At 38.4% G+C, this 19,336-nt stretch overlaps 1 protein-coding gene across 5 annotated transcripts in view; it reads left to right on the top strand.

The window, feature by feature from the left end:
- The window catches only part of KIAA1549L (KIAA1549 like), a 278,122-nt gene that overhangs the window by 128,102 nt on the left and 130,684 nt on the right, over positions 1 to 19,336 (top strand). For 3 of the 5 annotated variants that reach the window (XM_042466172.1, XM_042466156.1, XM_042466163.1), the window contains exons 2-5: positions 1,033 to 4,851; positions 6,865 to 6,977; positions 10,852 to 11,071; positions 13,686 to 13,819. In XM_042466172.1, the coding sequence (XP_042322106.1) occupies positions 1,033 to 4,851; positions 6,865 to 6,977; positions 10,852 to 11,071; positions 13,686 to 13,819 (4,286 nt within the window). The remainder of the gene's footprint in view (positions 1 to 1,032; positions 4,852 to 6,864; positions 6,978 to 10,851; positions 11,072 to 13,685; positions 13,820 to 19,336) is intronic. The other 2 variants (XM_042466182.1, XM_042466189.1) reach the window with 1 other exon arrangement.

Here is a 19,336-nt window from a genome sequence, read left to right as displayed (position 1 = left end):
GAATACATAATTCAAAAAATGTACATTTGTATTCATGTTCAAAGAGGCCTTAAAGTGGTAGCTATTAGTGAATAGTATGTAAATGCAACCATTAATAAATGCAACCATTTTACCATTGTGTTAACAATATCCCACTTTTATGTGTATGGATATTTGTATTAATCTATTTGTGTGTGTGTCCATCTGTCTATGTCTGTGTACATGCCTGCATACATGGCTTGTTCTATGCTCCATTTTAATATTTAGTTTCTCCTTTCTAATTTTGATTCCTGCTTTCTTTTCCTGCTTGCCTGCATGTAATTGTGCACATAATTAAGGCTGGCAAGATAAACACCTACAGCTGCTGCGTAGAGGAAGCCAGCCAAGATTGACACTATTCCTGTGCTGTATTGTTTGCCAAGTTTGCTTGGTTTTAGGATCCTTTCCCTTTGTTTACTTACGACTAACCTTAAGCTTCTTACTTAATATATTGACACACCATGGCTGATGGCAGCAACAATTATGTGAACAATAGCATTTAGAAGCACAGGACATGTACTCAGCTTGTCTTTTGTCAGCATGGTATAATAGAGTAAAAAACATCAAATGTTCATATATAGTTTATCTGTACTACCATATATTTTTAATCTTTCTTTGTGCATGTCATGTCAGCAGAGAAATCACAGGTCTCTCTCTATCTGACTTAGCTCACTAATTATTTTTGTCATGTTCCTTTCTCCTTTCCTCATCTTTTGGACAATCTGAAAAACATGGCTTTTGATCCTACCCACTTTGTGGAGATATACTTTGGGAATTTTAGTTTTCAGCCAAATGCTATATTTATCGTCATTACTGAAATGGTGATGAAAAGTCAGGGAATAACATTTTAACCCAATCGGTCCCTGGCTGTAGGTCCCGCAGCAAAACTTACCATTTTCATCTAGAGTAGGCTGAAGGGGGTCAAATGTCTTCATAAAGAAAATCTGTTGAGTTGTGCATTGTTTGAGGATGTAATCTTCTGAGTGCACTGAATACAAATGTATTATTTTACAGGTACTGGGCAACAGCAGATAAGTGTTGCCCCCTCTTCAGAATCTTTTACCAACCGGAGAGCTATATTATCACCAACATGGCCTTCTAGAGAACTTGAGTCTTCCTCAGTGGGTGACATTTCAATGAGGCAAGCCTTGGAGAATGCCAATTTGCTTCAGATTATAAAAAGTACATTAGCAGGGACACGGACCAGAACTATGGACCAAACTAGGGTTTTACCAAGTCTATATCAAGGCAGTGGCAACAGTGCATCCCAGGAGCCTTCTGAAGTATCAGCAGAAGCATCAGTGAAGTCTCAAGATGCTGGTGAAATTACTATTGTATCAGGTTTGCCTCAAATCAGTGTGTCCTCTGCATTGTCCACATCATCATCAGTGACATATCCAACTACTAGTGTGTCATCTCAGATAATGCCATATGCAACATCTTCCATTTCAAGAGAAATCTCACCAGGATCAGACATAATCTCAACCACTCCATCTTCATCCCCTTTGCCATTGGTAAAAGAGTCACCTCATCTCATTATTGTTTCCAAGTTGACTGTGCCACCCACCAAAGTGCCTTTGTCCAAAAATGTAGAGCATTCATTCACTATAAACACAGCTAATTTTCATTTTAGCAGAGAGTCAGGTAATTTACTGAGCACAGTAGCTCCTGAAAATCCTAGCAGAACAAAATATGCATTTTCCAGAAAGGGTGATGCATTTTCAGTTGGCACTTCTTTTAGCAATAAGTTTGGATTGATTAATGGAGATCCTGCAACATCAGCAGACAGACAGATAGGCCCAAGAAACTGGAAACTGCATTCTCCTACTTTCCATGCAATAATACCCAATCAGACTTCTCTTTTATTATCTCCTCAAATACCACTGAATGCTAGAATACGGAATAATTCTTTCTTTGGATTAATTCATAAAGCATCTTCTACAACAGTGCGCACAAGTCAACCTGATGTTGTGACATCTCCGAAAGACCCTAACATCTATGTAATTGGATCACTCCCAGTTCTTAAAGGGAAGTCAAGAATTCTGTGGAGTTCTACATCAGTTTTCCCATCTTCTTGGCTGAAAATGACTACCAAGTTGCCTTCTCCATCATTGTCTAGTAATACCAAAGAGAGACCTTCATTATCAACTTCTGAGACTCCAAGACTTTCCCATTTAGTAACAGATGTGTCTTCCTCAACTAGAGATATTTCAGAGGCAATAAGCACCAGTAATGCAGTAGCTCAAGCACCAGCACCTACAAATATACCAGTCTCCCATGCAACAGATAAAATCAGTTCCTTCAAAGTGAGTACAGAATGGAATTTTAATAGAACAGTATACCAAATACTAAATGCTAATTTAGTACCAAATACTAAAGTTACTTTCAAGACTTATGTAATAAATCCTCATATCACAGAATCTACAAACCAGGTTTTCACAAAAGGCACTGCTGATACAGCATATGAAACAGTTCCTCCTACAACTGTGAAACATATCTTATGGCCTCCCACTTATTCCTTGGTGAAATCAGTACACCGTCGATACATCACAAAAGATACAGCTCCAACATTCACAAATATTGATGTTAATAGTGCCCCTCCTTATCAGTCAGCACAGAAACAAACAACAAACTTTGCTGTAGAAATTCCTGTTAGCAGGAGAGCACCATGGAAAACAAGGTTTGAGAAGTTTTTCTCACAAGAAAGAATCAGCTCCACTGCATCTCCACTATCTTTGGCAACTTCTTTTAGGGTCCCTTGGAAATCTGACTCTGCTGCCATATTTAGACTTCTGCCCAACGATTCTAGAAATTTACAACTAACAGAGAGTCCAACTAGTAGCTTAAAAGAAGAAGAAGGGGGAAATACAAAGAAGTTCACCACTCTCATGTCATACACAGAACATTTATCTCATGCCCCTTTAAATAAATCTGATTCTGAAATACATGAAACTTCAAATATAACCTACAAGACTACTAGTGTACCTTCAGACATTGCTCTACTGACCCCATTTACGCCTGTGATAGAACATTTGGAGGGTGTTGTGCCATTTCCTGTAGAACCTTCTAGTGCTGCTTCAAAAGTTATCCTAGACACTTCAAATGGAGATGAAACTGGTAAAAAGACAGCTTTAGTCTCTGAGTGGGACATTGGGAACTGGCAGTTATCTACCAGTGGTGCTGTGTCTTCTGGAAAAAGAACAACCCAAATGTCCAACATTGCAAAGGATTATGCAAACCATACAGCTTTAAAAACAATATATACAGAGGTTCCAGATCTTCAGCAGCAAACACATTATACAAATAAACAGATGCCTTTTGCAACATTATCTATTGATACATCTTTAACATCAATTCAGAATGTTTCAGGTCCAACCTCCACTGGAATTATGTCTAAAAGCTTAACAGAACTTAACACATACCCGTTTGCTGTAGAAGCAAATTTTGATCAGTATTCATCCTTTCCTCAATACCAGAGTAAATCCTCGCAGAGCACAGAAATACCATCACCGCAATCAGAAAAGGATACAAACTCACTAAGAAATATTCTGGAATATTTTTCTTTCAAAAATATTAATTTCACTTCAAGCTATGACAGAACATCTCATTTCTCATTTAAGGATTTCACAATTAATCACAGAACAACATTGGCTAGCATGGAGACAGTTTCCCCAACTCTGTCAGCCTATTCTCATTCCTTGCCTTTTGATTCTTATACCAAATCCCAGACTGCATTGAAACCTCAAACAACTAATTTCAAACCCCTTTTTGCATCTACAGATGCTTTTTATAAAATGTCTTCATCACCATCATTGACTTCTCAATTTATTGCTAAACTAACTGTTCCAGCAAGTAAGGAAATTAGTGCCATTAGTGATAAAAAAGCAAAGTTCTCTCCCATCCCAGTACATGATTTGCTAAGTTCAACACCAATATTAAATGTGATTGAAGAATACAAAACTTCTGGAAAAACAATACCATTCATAAATAATTTTGGTTCAGAAGTAAATAATAACTTGAGTAAACAATCAACATTAAGTACAGGAGGGTGGTATACAAAAGGTACAAGTGATACACTAGATACAGTTAAAGTTACTAATGAAACTACTAAGATCACTGCATTGCAAATACATGCCACTAATCCAGCCATCATAACCTCTGTCCATGCATCACAAACACAACTAACTTCTTTGTTGCCAACAATCAACTTTACTCATTCTGTCATTACAGTGTTACCGTCTGTGTCTCCTGGTGTAATACCATCTGTAACAACTTCAGAAGCAACACCAGTTACAGGAAAATCAGCTCCAACATCACCAATGCTGACTTCATCTTTGTTCTCACTGAGCACTGAAAATTCGCCATCTGTGATGGCATTAAGCACGTTAATATCAACACTAGCAAAAAATAACACTGCCACAAAAATGGCATTGACTTTAAGCCCAATAGTGACACATTCAATTTTTCCAATTGTATCAAGAGATGAGTCTACAACACCTGTGCATACCACTAGTTTATCTCCAATCCCCAAATCTAGTACAGTTTCAGCTCCCACAACACATACACCAAGACAGACTGAAACAACAATACCTGACACCAGGAAATCCACAAGCCCAGAGCTCACTAAAACATCAACTGCATACCCACTGACAATTACAGCAGCTTTGACATCTATTACAGCATCAGCGAAAACAACTAGACTTCTCCCTACACCTGCTGAAAATACTTCTGCTGCTACTCCTACTACACCAGTGTCAACTGCAGCTCTTGTAAATGTGACAACAGTTCTTCCTTTGGAATGCAAGCTCTCCAGAAACCTTCTTGTTAAGACAGGTATGAATATGTAGAAATTTTATTGATGTGAGATACAGCCTTATATGATGAAAAAAAATATTAATGGCAGGAAGCAGCTATGGCCCAAAATGGACAGGATCTGAGAAGGGCAGTTGACTGGGGGCTATACAGACTGCCCCTTTGGGAGGTCTGCAGTGACCCCTTTACTGGCCAGATCAAGGCTGCAGCAACCTCATGCCGTGGCCCTGATCTGACCTCTGGAGAGTGCAAAAAGGAGCTGCAGAAAGTGGCTCCTGTTTGCGCCCTCCAAAGGGCACCATAGCTGTGGCAGTGCAGCTTTATGATGCCCCTTCGGTGCAGCATCATGTGGATGCAGCACCAGAGGTGCATCATCATGGCGCGCTCTGTGTAAACCGGTGTGTGCCAAAATGGCACCCTGGGGTGGGGTTAGAGCACCCACGGGGCGGCACAAAGTGCCGATCTGTCAAGTCTCTGCGTCTCTGAAATCTCTTTCTTTTGTAGGGCCAAAACAGCCAAAATTCTTAAAATTGGTTTAATCAATAACACAAATAGATAAATGACAATCTGCTAGATGGAGATTTTGGTAATTAGCATGACTATTGATACACTGCATTACAAAATGCATACAGCGCTAACTGTTTTGCCTGATTCATTCTACCTGCTGGTTCAACACCAATTGGTTCCAATTTCTGACTTCCAACAAGGGCAGAACTGTCTGGTTGCATGAAGGCCAAGGTGTTTAAGATAGAAAGTGGCTTGAACATCTAATATGTGTCAGGCAGTGCAGTAATACAGTCGGTCCTTCTTATACACAGATTTTTTATACATGGATTCAAGCATCCACGGTTTGAAAATGTTACAAAAAATTATAAATTTCAAATATCAAACCTTGATTTTCCATTGTTTATAAGGGACACCATTTTGCTATATCATTATATTTAATGGGACTTGAGCATACAGTTATCCACGGGGGATCTTGGAACCAAACCCTAGCAGATAGCAAGGGCCCACTGTATAATGTTTTGGGGCCCAAGTGAGCAAATTGACAGTGGGTTCTACTCTCTCACCCTTCTTACAGTATACCAGGATCCATATGAAGAGTATGACTTCCTTTTCCTGAGTAAATTATAAGAATGAGAAGTCTTATGCTGCCAGATGACACAGGAAGACACAAAACAATGGATGTTAATATCTACATTTATTTTGAAGTCCCAAATCCAATTCTTAGTTCCACCTTTCTCATATAAGTTAACTTAATAGGTTTCCTAAATTTACTATGTCCAGTCTAATTGGGATTAACAATATGATTTAGGGAAGCACAACTGGATTTATTTTGAAGTAGATGGTACAGCAGAGCTACTAATGCATACTGAAATGTTGTTGTTTTATGATATAGGCCTAAATCAGTTGTGGAAACATGTACAAATGGAACTAGATCTGTCAATTGATTTGGGAAAGGGGTGATCTCTCTTCCCCACTCACCCCAAAACCTGTTCTGGAGGGCTGGAAACCCTTTAGAGCTAGTTTCTAGGTGGCACCAAGGGCTGCAGGGAGATAGAATGGTAAGAAAGATTTGCTGCGCTGGTTCTGTAGCATCAGTGTAGTTTTGAATTTAAGACATAGGGTTGCTGATTTGCTCATAACAATCTACTTCACAGATACTTGTAGGCTAGTATTTCTGAGTCACAAGTGTCAATAAAGCACCAGTTAATGTTAAATTGGTTCCTTTATCTATCTGCAGATAATCCATTATTTAAAAAAAATAAGAGAGAGAGAGAGAGAGAGAGAGAGAGATGGTTATGATGACTCATTATGCCTTTGTGGGTTTTAAATAACTAGCAACCAGTCTCTCCCCCCCCCCCCCCCCCCCCCGCAATAGCTTTTTCCTCAACTGAAGGCTTAGCATAAGATCACTTGGAGAGTACATTTTCTTCATTTAGCCTATGTGACTAGTTGTTATGGTTTTGAAATGGGTTCTTAAGCAAATGAACAGAGGATGCTTTTAAACTAATGTATAACTTTGAATTCTAGTTTTGTTTCTGAATACAAGAAGAATGCTGCTGAATGACTCCTTAAAACAGAATGTCACAAAAGGTCTCACACAGGCATTGCAGCAGGCTTTCAACCAAAATGTCAATGCTCAAGTAAGCAGATTTACTCACTGTTTTATAAGCAAATTAACTATGCAGACTGGAAAAAGAATAATGATGTTTTTATTTTTACTGCAGTTTGAATATAGAGTTGATGACAGTGCTCAAAAACACATCTAAATTCATGCCACATCATTAGAGCTCAGAAATACATATCAGATCTAAGGAAATCACAAATAGGTGGAAGGATCCCATCCTTACTTATTCACAGAAGTAGGAATAATTGATGGAACCATATTGTGGGTAGAGCATGGTCTCAGTGGTGGCTTTTCTGTTTATGTAGCAAACTGCTGGGATGCTACTCATACAGAGTACTGAAAATCAATTTAAATATCAGTAACTAAATTCAGTAGACAGTACTGTAATATAATTCTTGGTTTTAACCAATGTAAGCAATTTAAATGCAATTGTGAGCTTCAGCTAACAAAGACCCATTGAATCAGTTCTAAATGGTGAATCAAGACTTGGAGCCAGTGTGGTGTAGTGGCTTGTGTGCTGAACAAGGACTGCTGGGGACCAGGGTTTGAATCTCTGCTTGGCCATGAAAATCCACAGGGTGGCTTTGGGCAAGTCACACTCTCTTAGCCTCAGAGGAAAGCAGTGATAAACCTCCTCTAAGTAAATCTTGCCGAGAAACCCCTGTGATAGGTCCACCTTAAAATCACCATGTCAAAAACAACTTGAAGGGACAGAACAACAGTTAATCAAGAATTCAGACTCATTCATTTCTACTAAATGGTTTTATAGTTTTATAGATTAAGTATCTAAAAGCCTTATAAAATTGTATATTCTACTTTGTTTTGATATGGAAAGAACATTACTGCTAACCAAAAAGTCTTATCCAGTATTAGTTTATTCAAAATAAGTCATGTTAAATCCTTAGGCACTCATACGTAAATAAGTGTTCCTAAAACTCTAGCTTAAAAATGGGATTTTCTTGGTTTAAAACTAAGGCCCGGTACAGACGGGCACTTTGCGCCGGCCTGGGGCGGACTTTAGGGCTTCGTAGGGCTGGGCATCCATACACGGCCAGCCCTACAACCGGCACCCGTGCGGCATTTTGCCGCGTCCCCATCCACACAGGGTGCGGGATGATGCTGCAAGGGTGTCTGAGCACCCAAATGGCGTTCGCCGGAAGAGGCGTCATGATGGTTCTAAAAAGAAGCTGCTCTAGGGTGCTTCTTTTTAGAGAGAGCGTCAGTGTCGCACTGTGCGTCTGGCGTCTGCATCCTCCCAAAATCTGGCTTTGTTAAATGGAAATATTTTATAGTGCCAGCCTGATGAAAATTTTGAAAGCATGAGTTCCTTCATTTTTGTTTCCCCTACAAGAACCTTTGGGTTTTTTTCAAGGGGTTGGGGAGAACTAGTACTGGAATGGCAATGTGTAACAGCATGCAGCTGTATGTGGAGTCATGGGAGCACACAGTATTTTTAGTGAGTGACTTACAGTGAGTTCATGTCATTTGAAAGATAATATTTCTATGCTTTCTCCATGAAACAATGAGAAATAGGACTTTAGTATCAGTTTTTCTTGTCACTGTTTGAGGTTTACGTTATCTCTGCTCCCTCCACCCCACCCCCATTTTTAGTATATCAGTTGGCTGTAGGTTTCTTTACTTGATTTCTAGGCAGTCCATGACAGGAACATTTACTAATTCAGACTAAAAAAGACTGAGCTTTTTTTGTAGTGATGACATGCTGTTTGAATGGAATATGTGGTGCTTTCAAATGGCAAATGCACCAATGATTAAAATATGATCTGGCCACTATTTTTAAGGCACATTTCTCAGTTACCTTGTGGGCAGTGTATATTGGCAGCACGTGCCTATGACATCTGAAGTTAAAGAACAGGGAACATTTTTGTACTAACTCAGTTTTTCAGTCACTTATCATATACTCTAGGAAATACCATAAAGGACCGTGTCACTGTTGTTAAGCTGTTTTGTGTCCAACATGGTCTGACATATTGGTTTCTGTATACGATAGTTTAAAATCTCTTCTAGTAGAAAACAATTTTGTGAAAAGGAAAATGGAAGGTTAGGAGATTAGAAGCACATTAATCATTGTCCCTCATAATTACAGGGAATAAAGGGTTATCTGGAGTGTAAAACTAGTGATGGGAATACATCTGTACAATAAAGATCTGTACAATAGAGAATTGTATTTGCAGTATGTTATCATCCTGCAAATATAATTCTTGAGGTTGCTAAGGAGATTCTGGGTGTACAGTTCTGGGGAAGGCATATGCTAATAGCATAAGTGTATAAGTAAATAATGGGGGGAAAGACAAAAATATTTAAAAGAAGCCATTTAGCTAAAAGGGCCAAGCATATCCCACTAATAAGGCATGTCATTGTAAAAAGAAAAAGAGAGAAAAGGAAGGAAAGAAAGAAAGAAAGGCCTGTTACAGACAGGCCATAATAAAGCTGCTTCGAGTCACTTTGGAGGTATGGTATTTCAATGATGCATGCGTCCTAAGATTCCAAAAGCCGCACCAAAGGCACACTCCAGTCCTAAGGACTGCAGTGCAGCTTTGGTGCGGTTTTTGGACTCTTAGGACGCATGCATCATTGAAATACCATACCTCCAAAGTGACTCGAAACAGCTTTATTTTGGCCTGTCTGTAACAGGCCAAAGAAACCTTTATTTGTTATACATCTTCTTCTGTTTGCCAGATGCACATTCAAGCTCAGATTAAGGGTCATCATGTGAGTAATTCTATTCAGGATATATTTGTGTTTTATGGGACTGCTAGAATCCCCTGCAAATGTGGCATGCTTTACCAATACAACAGTCAGCTTAATGGTTTTCTGGATTAGTGAGGGAAGAGTAGGGAAATTCCTAGTTGGAATGAAAAGTATGGCTGCTTTTGAGCCTCATAAAAAATCAAGGAGTCCAACAGTCCCAGAGGCTAATGTATACCAGTAACAGAAGGATGTCTTGCTTTCATGGATTGAAATGTCCATTATCCAAACCCACTCTGTTTCATTGAAGAGGGACATGGGTCTGAAGGGCTGAGCATAGGCTTGCAAATCCTTTGTTTTTCACTCACTCTTCAGAAGTAATGCTTGGATATAGATGTTGGTCTCAACACAAAACATGTATTTCTGTGTATGTGTTCACACATATATAGACACACATGTAGGAATGTAGTTCTGTATTATTTGTAGGGGGATTTCTCCCTGTCCTGGAAACAGAACTTTTGCTCATATCAAAGTATGCTCAAAAGCTGGAACCATAGAATAAGCTTTTATGTATATGGTTGTCAAAAGTTGTGTACATTACTATTAGTCCTAATGAAAAGAGGAAAGGCAACTTACGAAGCCAGGCCACAGTGAGCATCATCCATCTGTCTTACAATTATCCAAGAGTAGCTTGTATAGCTTTTGAAAGAGTTTAGTGAAATAACCAAGAGAGATGACCATAAGGTTTGAGTGATGTTGCATATGTGCCAGCATCAAGGCAGGTTGCAACAGATGGCAACAGATTTAGAAGTTATCAGAAGCCAAGTATGGCAGGATCTTTGGATTTTATGTTCATTTAATGAATTTCAGAAAATAATATTTCTCAGAGTTACCATTTTGTAGACAGGAAAATTTTGCTCTAATTTTTTGCGGGTTGGTGTAGAGACTATTCCATTGGTGGCCCAGAGAACTGGCAAAATACCTGGTGTGTTCATTCTTCAGTACTTCTCTGGACCAAGATTTATGAAACTAAAATATTATGTTCCTGTTTCCTGTTCAGCAGAATAATTCATGTAGGTTTCTACAATCCTCTCAGTGTGCATTGGTAAGGAATCATTGAAGTTGTTAGTTAAGAAGTTGTGTGTAATTCAGATGAATGCCATTTCTTCATGTGCTTTTTGCAGATTGAAATTCTGGAACAATCAAACAATGTGACAGTTGGTTACTATGTAACTCAAGAGAGACTGGTTTTCATACCTGCTGTGGTTATAGAAATGCTAATTGCTTATGGTGTTAGTAATGCCACTTCGGATATTAAGCAGCATGTGCCAAATCTTCATTCTATTGCTGTCTTAGCCTTGCCCTGGGACCCAGTGCCAGCTTACCACTTCCAGCTGAAAACAGGTAAGACATACATATACATCTATGAAGAGGGAGGACTATATATATGGCCAGTTCAGTCACAAAATCCAGTGATAAGAAGTGGAAATAAAAAATTCATATCCATATTCCAGCTTCTAAATCCTTAGTGTAAGTGTCCTGATTTTAAAGAAATCCAGGGAAATCCAATGAAGTGCAGATATAATAATGCTAGTTGTCACTTGATAATAAAAAAAATGTTAGTTTAATTGGATTGGCTAATGAAATTTGCTTATGTTTAGGTTTGAGACAAAAACTCCACTTTGCTTTTACAAATATTAAGGCATGCATTCTTTCCTGCATTCCTAAAGAAGCAATACTGCTTTTAAGACAGTGTTAGACTTATAGCATTTATAAAGTACATTGATTAATGATAATTGTCATAGCATTTTGCTGCCTGAAATCATTAGTGTATCTTTTTGGGTGGTCATTAAAAAAGATTACACATAGAAACAAAGTAATTTATTAAATGTTTCATCCATTTAATATATAATTGTGAACGTTATTATCTGTTATTTATCATGAGGGAAGTTTGTCAGAAATTTCTCTTGTTGCGTTTTTCTGTATTACTAATTTCAACACGGCATGAGTAGAAAATATTTCCAATTATAATCTTTCCAAAGTCTATAATTCAATAAGTGCAGACATATAACTTCAGCTGAAAAGTGTGCCAGAACAGCATATAAGTTAAAAGCAAGATAGTCCTGACCCTATATTGAGGCTTACAATCTAAAACCCAGCACAAAAAGTAAGAAACAGCTGAGGAAGGAAGAAGAAATTAACAAATAGACGTGTGTATGGTTTCTTATCAGTGACAGATTTCTTATATGGCTGAGATATAAACACTTTAGAGAGATGAAGAACTGAAATGAGTTAGCAGCATTTTTTCCTATCTATCTCTCTGTTTCATCCTGATGAAATGGCATCTGCTAAGTAATAGTTAAACTAAGGAAAAACCAAAAAGGGCATGTAATCTTTTTGTAGAGCTGATGGGATGGTCCTTTCATCATTTCTCTCCCTCCCAACTCATTCTCTCTGGAGTATAGGTCAAGTTGATTTATGGTTGAGTTTTCTAATACTAATGATAAATCTAGTTTGCCATCATTATTTTTTTCTATAGAGCAGTTGAACAGATTATGTAGGTTATAAAGCCAGTGTGGTATAGTGATGTGAGTATTGGATTAAAATTCTGGGAGATCAGGGTTCAAATCTCTGCGTGGCCATAGAAACCCAACTGGGTTATCTTGACCAAGTCACACTTAGAGAAAGGAAATGGCAAACCTCTCGTAAACAAAACTTGTCTAAAAATCATTGAGAAGGCACACAATTACAATAAATACATACAGTACAACTGTTTTTCTGAAGGGAGTTGAAGAAAGCCACATCTCTGGGACAAAGTACATGGCATGCAGCTCCTTATGTATTTCCCTTTAATCCATCAATTTGGTTTGAGACCACACCTTGCAAAAAGTGAAGTTTAATTCTTCCCTAGCAAACCACATACCCCCCCTTTTTTTTTAGTGGTGCCTGCTTCATATGATCACGGCACCAGTGAGTTGGTTTTTTTTACCAGTTTTAGCTGCTATGGAAAACTAGTTGATGTGTTTAGGAAACAGGAGAGATTAATTTATCATATATACTATTTCACACAGGATGGGGATTTCTCAGAGAAAAAAAGATGCATTGGGAGCAAGGCATGTGTTGACCACAGACCACCATAGGGATGCTTTTCCTTAAAAAAAAAACCAAACAAACGAAAAAAGGATTCTGTATTTTATGCACCACATTTTCTATTGGCAGGTGCCACTTCATGGCTTTTCATAATTTTTTTTACTGTAGTGAATACCATAGCCCCAAGCTGAGATAGAAGTCTAATAAATTTGTGGTTGTTGCATTCCAGCAAACCGTGATCTTCTGGATTTCCTATCTTATGTGCCTTGTTTTTCTTTACCATATACTTCTATGCTTTATTATTTTTCACTTCAAGAACAACTGTTTTCACATGATGTATATATGCTTGACTTATCAAATCCAAATTTCTCCTTAGAGAAAGGAAGTTTCTGGGTTTACTAATATCTAGAAAATTCTCACATTCAGTTTCTTCCTTCACTTGAGTGAATGAGATGTATTCTGGGCAAGAACTATTTATGTAGGTTATATTTATTCATTCACATGTTTTTCCCCCAGTGGTAACAAAACACTTGCCATTCTGTGGCATGATTGCTGTGTCTGAAAGGGAAATATATGAATCGCCCTTTACAATTAAAACAATCCCATTTGATTTTATACATAATCCTGACAATAGGTTAATTAAAATCGATCTAAAATTACCTGAAAACCTTGTTTTCTAGAAGGTTTTTGTATTGTAAGCATTGTGAAAATGGCAGATGTATTTTATCATCATTTATTTAATGTTGTGTATTGGCCAGTTGCCTGTCCTGGAGGTAGTCTTTTATAATACAATCCTATGCATGTCTGTTCAGAAGTAAATTATATTCAGATCAATGGAGCTTACTACTACTGTATATGATTGCAGTCTTGAACAACAACAACAAAAAATATGTATCTTCTGTAAACACACTTGTTATCCTTCATCTAGAACTGCAGTTTATGGGTCAGTCAGACAACATACAGTCATGCAGATTTGTTCAGACCATGGAACAAAGATTGCAGAAGGCCTTTCAGGATGCTGAGAGAAAACTCTCAAATGCCAGTAGCAGGTTAACTGTTCAGGTAAAAGTTCTCAGTTTTATTAGAGAGTTACTGTGAGTTATATATGATAATTATAGTGCTTCTATTAATCATGCTGTTGTAAATGTAACTGTATATCAATATGAAAATATTTTATATTGCTATTTTATAGGTCTGTGATTCATAAGGCTGCATCAGTTATTGTTGCATTAAAAAATCCCTGAAATTTATGACCTGTTCAAATCTTTCTTAGAACCAGATGTTACATTTCCCTCTGTCCTCTCTTTCTTTCTTCTTTCCCCTCCTTAACAATCAATTTGATTTTATTAACAACACAATCAGTAAAAGAGAATTAATCTTTGTTACAGCATTCATTCATCTATTCATTTTAAAAAAAATCCTAAGGGATGGAAAAAACAATAATAAGTACTACCTTAAATATATGTATTGGCTCAGTGTAAACATAAAAGTATATAGAGGTGGTTTTCAGTGGAAAAACAGAAATATATATGGTAGCATTTTTCAATAATTATATAATTTTTAGTAGCATGGCCAGTTATTTGTAGTGTAAATTATATCAGGATAAGCAATATTAGAACCCACTGTTCATTTATCAAAAATGCCAGTTACATGTCAACATGTTCCTAGCAGCTCTCTGATATGGTACTTCTTCTGGACCTAAAATAATGCCTGAGATTGGCCAAAGTTTCTTAGCCCTGTAGAAAGTGTTAGCAGTGCAGGTAAGTGGTAAAATGCAGTTTTGGATAATTGCTGCAAAATTCTCTTAACTTCACTTATGCATTGTGAGTATAAGCTATGTTCCACCAAGTAAAACACAGCTCCGGCCACATATTAATGCCCTTCTGGGTGCTTGAAGTTTCTCCTCCCATTTTTGGCGTTCTTTGAAAACAGTAAATAAGGAGATTTAGGTGGGTGGTTTATGCAACTTTACTTGGCTAATCTGTTGTGCTTGGCTTGGTAGGCTTGCTGTACACATTGTGTTGAGCCAATACAATTGACAGGCAGTGGTGATTTGGGAAAAATTGCTTTCAAATACTGTAGCATGAAAATAATGAGGAAAGTGAGTGGATTTTGTGCCTTGCAGAAGTATTCCTCTATTGACTTTTCAATGTTTTGTTATGTAAATTCAAGTAGATTTAATTCACATTATTGCCACTTAAGGTACATAAGATACTCAACACTAGAAGGGTACATAATAGTTTTTTTTACTGTGTCACAAAAGTTAAATTAAAAAAATAACAACAATAACCAGCACTTGTTAGTTGCATACATATTCACCCCATTTGCTGTGACATGTCTAAAGAAGGTTTGCCTCCAGAAGTCACACCCGTAGTTGAATATACTGTAGTCCATTTATGTGTAGCTCCAGTGCCACATGATCTTAGATTAAAGATATTTGTTTCTGTTGATTACAAGATCAGCAGGTTGGCAGTTTGAGGCTCAGGTGCCACATGGTGGGGTGAGCTCCCACCACTAGTCCCAGCCTCTGCCAACCTAGCAGTTTGAAAGCATGCAAATGCAAGTAGATAAATAAATATCACTTCAATGGGAAGGTAAACAGCATTCTGTACATGCTGGCCACATAATCACAGAGTAGTTTCTGACAACGCTGGCTCTTTGGCTTAGTAACGGAGAGGAGCACCGTCCCCTATGGTCAGACACAACTTGACCACCTTGTGAATGGGGAATGCATTTACCTTTACCTTTATATCTTAACAAACAGCATCATACAAACCAAGGGTTCATTAAAACAAATCCAGGATAAAGTTGTGCAAAAACACCAGTCCGAGTTGGGTTGTTTAAAAAAAATAATCCCAAATTGTGAACATGCTGTTGAGCCCCATTAAACCCATGGTAAGGAGGGAATTAGTCAGAGGTCAACAATACCTTACTAAAGAGACTCACAGTTGAGATGAAAGAAACCATCCATGGGACAATTGTCAGCTGGATTCTCCATGAAGCTGGTTCTTATGGAAACATGGCAACAAGGAACCAACAGTTGAAACAAAAGCATCTTTAATCCCATTGGAATGTGCAAAAGACATGAGGGAAACACAGCAAACATGTTGGAAAAAGATCTGTGGCCTGACCAAAGCTGAACTCTCTGACCTTGCTTTAAAGCTATTCGTGATGCAAAGCCAATAGTGCTCATTTCCTAAGACATAATCCCCACAATAAAGGATGGTAGCAGCAGCATCATGTTATAGGAATGTTTTTTCCCCCCATCAGGGATTGGAAAACTAATCAGGATTTAGAGAAAGATGGATGAAGCCACATACAGGGCAATTCTAGATTAATTGCCCCAAAGCCCAGGTAACATTGGAAGAATAACATTGGAATAATAATAATAATAATAATAATAATAATAATAATAATAATAAATTTTTATCCTGCCTCTCCAAAATAACATAATAAAATAATCCCATTATCTCTCCTTCATTAAACAATACATATAACTATAATAGAATAAAAGCTAATTAATACAATTAAAAACAATAACATTTTAAAACTGTCGTAACGGACGTTACATGAGCAGGACAACATGGGTAATCTTTGGAGCAATCCATATCTCTGGTTGAGTTGTCCATTCAGGGAAGACCTGTCGGAAGAGACTGGTCTTGATAGCCTTTTTAAAACTGTCAAGTTTGGTGATATGTCAGATCTCTTCTGACAGGCCATTCCATAATTAAGGAGTGACAGATGAGAAGGTCCTCTGGGTGACCACAGCCAGCCTGGTCTTTATTGGCTGTAGTAAGTTTTTTCCAGAGGACCCAAGCGTGTGGGGCGGATTATATGGAAGAAGGCATTTCCTCAAGCAGGTTGGATCCAAGCCATGTAGGGCTTTAAAGGTCGTCACAAACACCTTGTACTGTGCTCGGAAACTAACAGGCAGCCAGCAGAGAGATTTTAGAATTGGTGTAATTCTAGATCTCCCAGTGACCAATCTGGCTGCTGTATTTTGAACGAATCGAAGTTTCTGAACTAGGCACAAGGGTAGCCCCATGTAGAGCGCATTACAGAGGTCAAGTTGTGAGGTTACCAGTGTGTGTACCAGGTCCCCCATATCAGCCAAAGCTGATAACAAGCATTCCTGGCTGTCGCATCTATCTGGTTTGACATCTGAAGGGGCGAATCCAGGAGCACTCCCAAGCTGTGAACACAGTCCTTTAGGGGAAGTATGACCCTGTTCAGGACCAGTTGACATATCTCCACACCCAGATTAGAAGTCCCTACAACAAGTACCTCCGTCTTGTCCAGATTGAGTTTTAGTCTGTTTTTCCTCATCCAGCCTTGAGGCATTCATTCAGAGGAGAGATGCCATCCTTAGTCACTGCTGTACTCTGAGACATGGAGAGATATATCTGGATGTCATCAGCATACTGATAACATCCCACTCCATGTCTTCGGATGATCTCCCCCAGCGGCTTCATGTAAATGTTAAATAGTACAGTGGTGCCTCGGGTTACGAAATTAATTCGTTCCGCCATTCCCTTCGTAACGCGAACATTTCGTAACCCGAAATAGCTTTCCGTTAGCGCTGGAAGCCTATAGCATTTGAATTTCGCGCCGAAATGAATTTCGTAACCCGAAAAATAGTTCGTAACCCGAAACAGTTTTTGCCAATCCAACTTTTTCGTATCCCGGAAATTTCGTAACCCGCGCATTTCGTATCCCGAGGTACCACTGTATTGGGGACAGGATGATGCCCTGAGAGACACCAAACGTAAACTCCCTTTGGAGGAGCAACTGTCCCCAAGCGTTACCATATGGAATCTGCCCAAGAGATAGGAACTGAACCACTGTAAGGCAGTGCCTCCAATCTCTAACTCCCCAGGCATTCCAGAAGGATACCATGGTCGATGGTATCGAAAGGTCCAGAAGTACCAACAGGGTCACACTTCCCCTGTCGATAACTAGATGAAGATCATCCACTAAGGCGACCGTGGCAGTCTCAACTCTGTATCCTGCCATAAAGCCGGTTTGAAATGGATCTAGATAATCTGTTTCATTCAAGACTACTTGGAGTTGAAGGGCAACAGCCCTCTTGATCACTTTGCTCAAAAATGGGAGATGTGAGACTGGCCTATAGTTATTCCTGTCCAAGGGGTCTACTGCTTCTTTTTGCCAAGAGGAAGGAGCAAAATGGCAAGATCTGGATGTGCAAAGCTGATAGAGACTTACCCCAAAAACTTTCAGCTGTAATTGCTGCCAAAGATGCTTCTATCAAATATTGACTCAATAGGATGGATGGGTGAATTATTATGTAACCTATCAGTTTGTTTTGTCTGTTTGACATTTCTGTGACAATAAAACTATTTTATATCTTTGCAGTTTTAGGTATCGTGTGTACATCAAGTGTTAACAATGCCCATTAAATCTAGGCTGCAACATAACAAAATGTGGAAAAGTAAAACATTAGTGTCTACTATTGCTAAGACACTCTGTGCCATGTCACCAAGTGGTGGCATGTTGTCATTATTTCTTTGAATCACAGTGGGAACAGATCTGCTATTTAACTGTACTAAATCTGTTTTTAAATTCCTTACTATTTAGATATTGAGCCTTAGATTGTGAGCAGGGGCCTGCTTTCTTTTATTTATGTACAGTGCCAAGCACTTTTTAGGCATTTTTTTTATTCCCAAATACCATAGATAAAGAAGAGTAATTCTTGCTCTTTTGCTTTCCTTGAGAACATCAAAAAAGATGGAGGCCTTTTCAGCTCTAGATACTTGCTGCAGGTCAGTGCAAACTGAATGCACGTGCATTTGACCTGTCTAAAATGCTCTGTAAGCATCTGGGGATTTGTGTGGGCATGACATTCCCTTGTTGAAAAAGGCACTAGTGTGAAGATAGGCACATGTCCCCCATTTCTGTTTAATGCACTTCTGCAGTTTGTGTGGATGGAAGAAGATGCCTATTGAAATATTGTGACTCACCTGTGCATGGAACATTTTGTGTACTTTCTTACTCTCTTGCCCATTCCCTTTTCCATTTTCTTCTCAGTTCTCTTTTATTTAAAGGGTAAGGTCTGTAGAATCTCCCCACTTGAGCACATCCTTCTTTATACTTTACACAGTTGACAACCCTGTCAATCTGTTATAGGTGCATTAATCATAAAAACAGATGAGATCACGGAGTTGAATGTTCAGTTCTCCTTAGTTAAAAGGGAGAGGAACATAGTGCAAGGATTGAACTTAACCATACACATATCTACAGTCATCCCAGATACCTCTAAATAATACTCAAATGTCGGATGTGCTGATAATGAGGGAGAAGCAAATAATGAAGTCCTTTGAATAAATTTGATCTTACTTCACTTTGGCAGGAAGTAGTATAGGTGTATCCTTAATGCTTGTCTAAAGGGCTCCTTGGGTCTTGATCTGTTTGGTTTTTTTTAACGAAAAACTGATAGTAAGAAAAACACATTTTTTGTTTACATATTTATTTAAATATTTATTTCCCACCCCATATCAACAAATCTGAGGGCAATTAACAGTTTCCTCCATTTTACACCTGGAGTGAACATGGTACAGCCAT

This window comes from Sceloporus undulatus, chromosome 1, assembly GCF_019175285.1.
Source record: "Sceloporus undulatus isolate JIND9_A2432 ecotype Alabama chromosome 1, SceUnd_v1.1, whole genome shotgun sequence".
In the NCBI taxonomy this organism is placed as follows: Eukaryota; Metazoa; Chordata; class Lepidosauria; order Squamata; family Phrynosomatidae; genus Sceloporus; species Sceloporus undulatus.
Note: the sequence above shows the minus strand (reverse complement) of the source record. Positions and strands in the feature narration are given on the sequence as shown.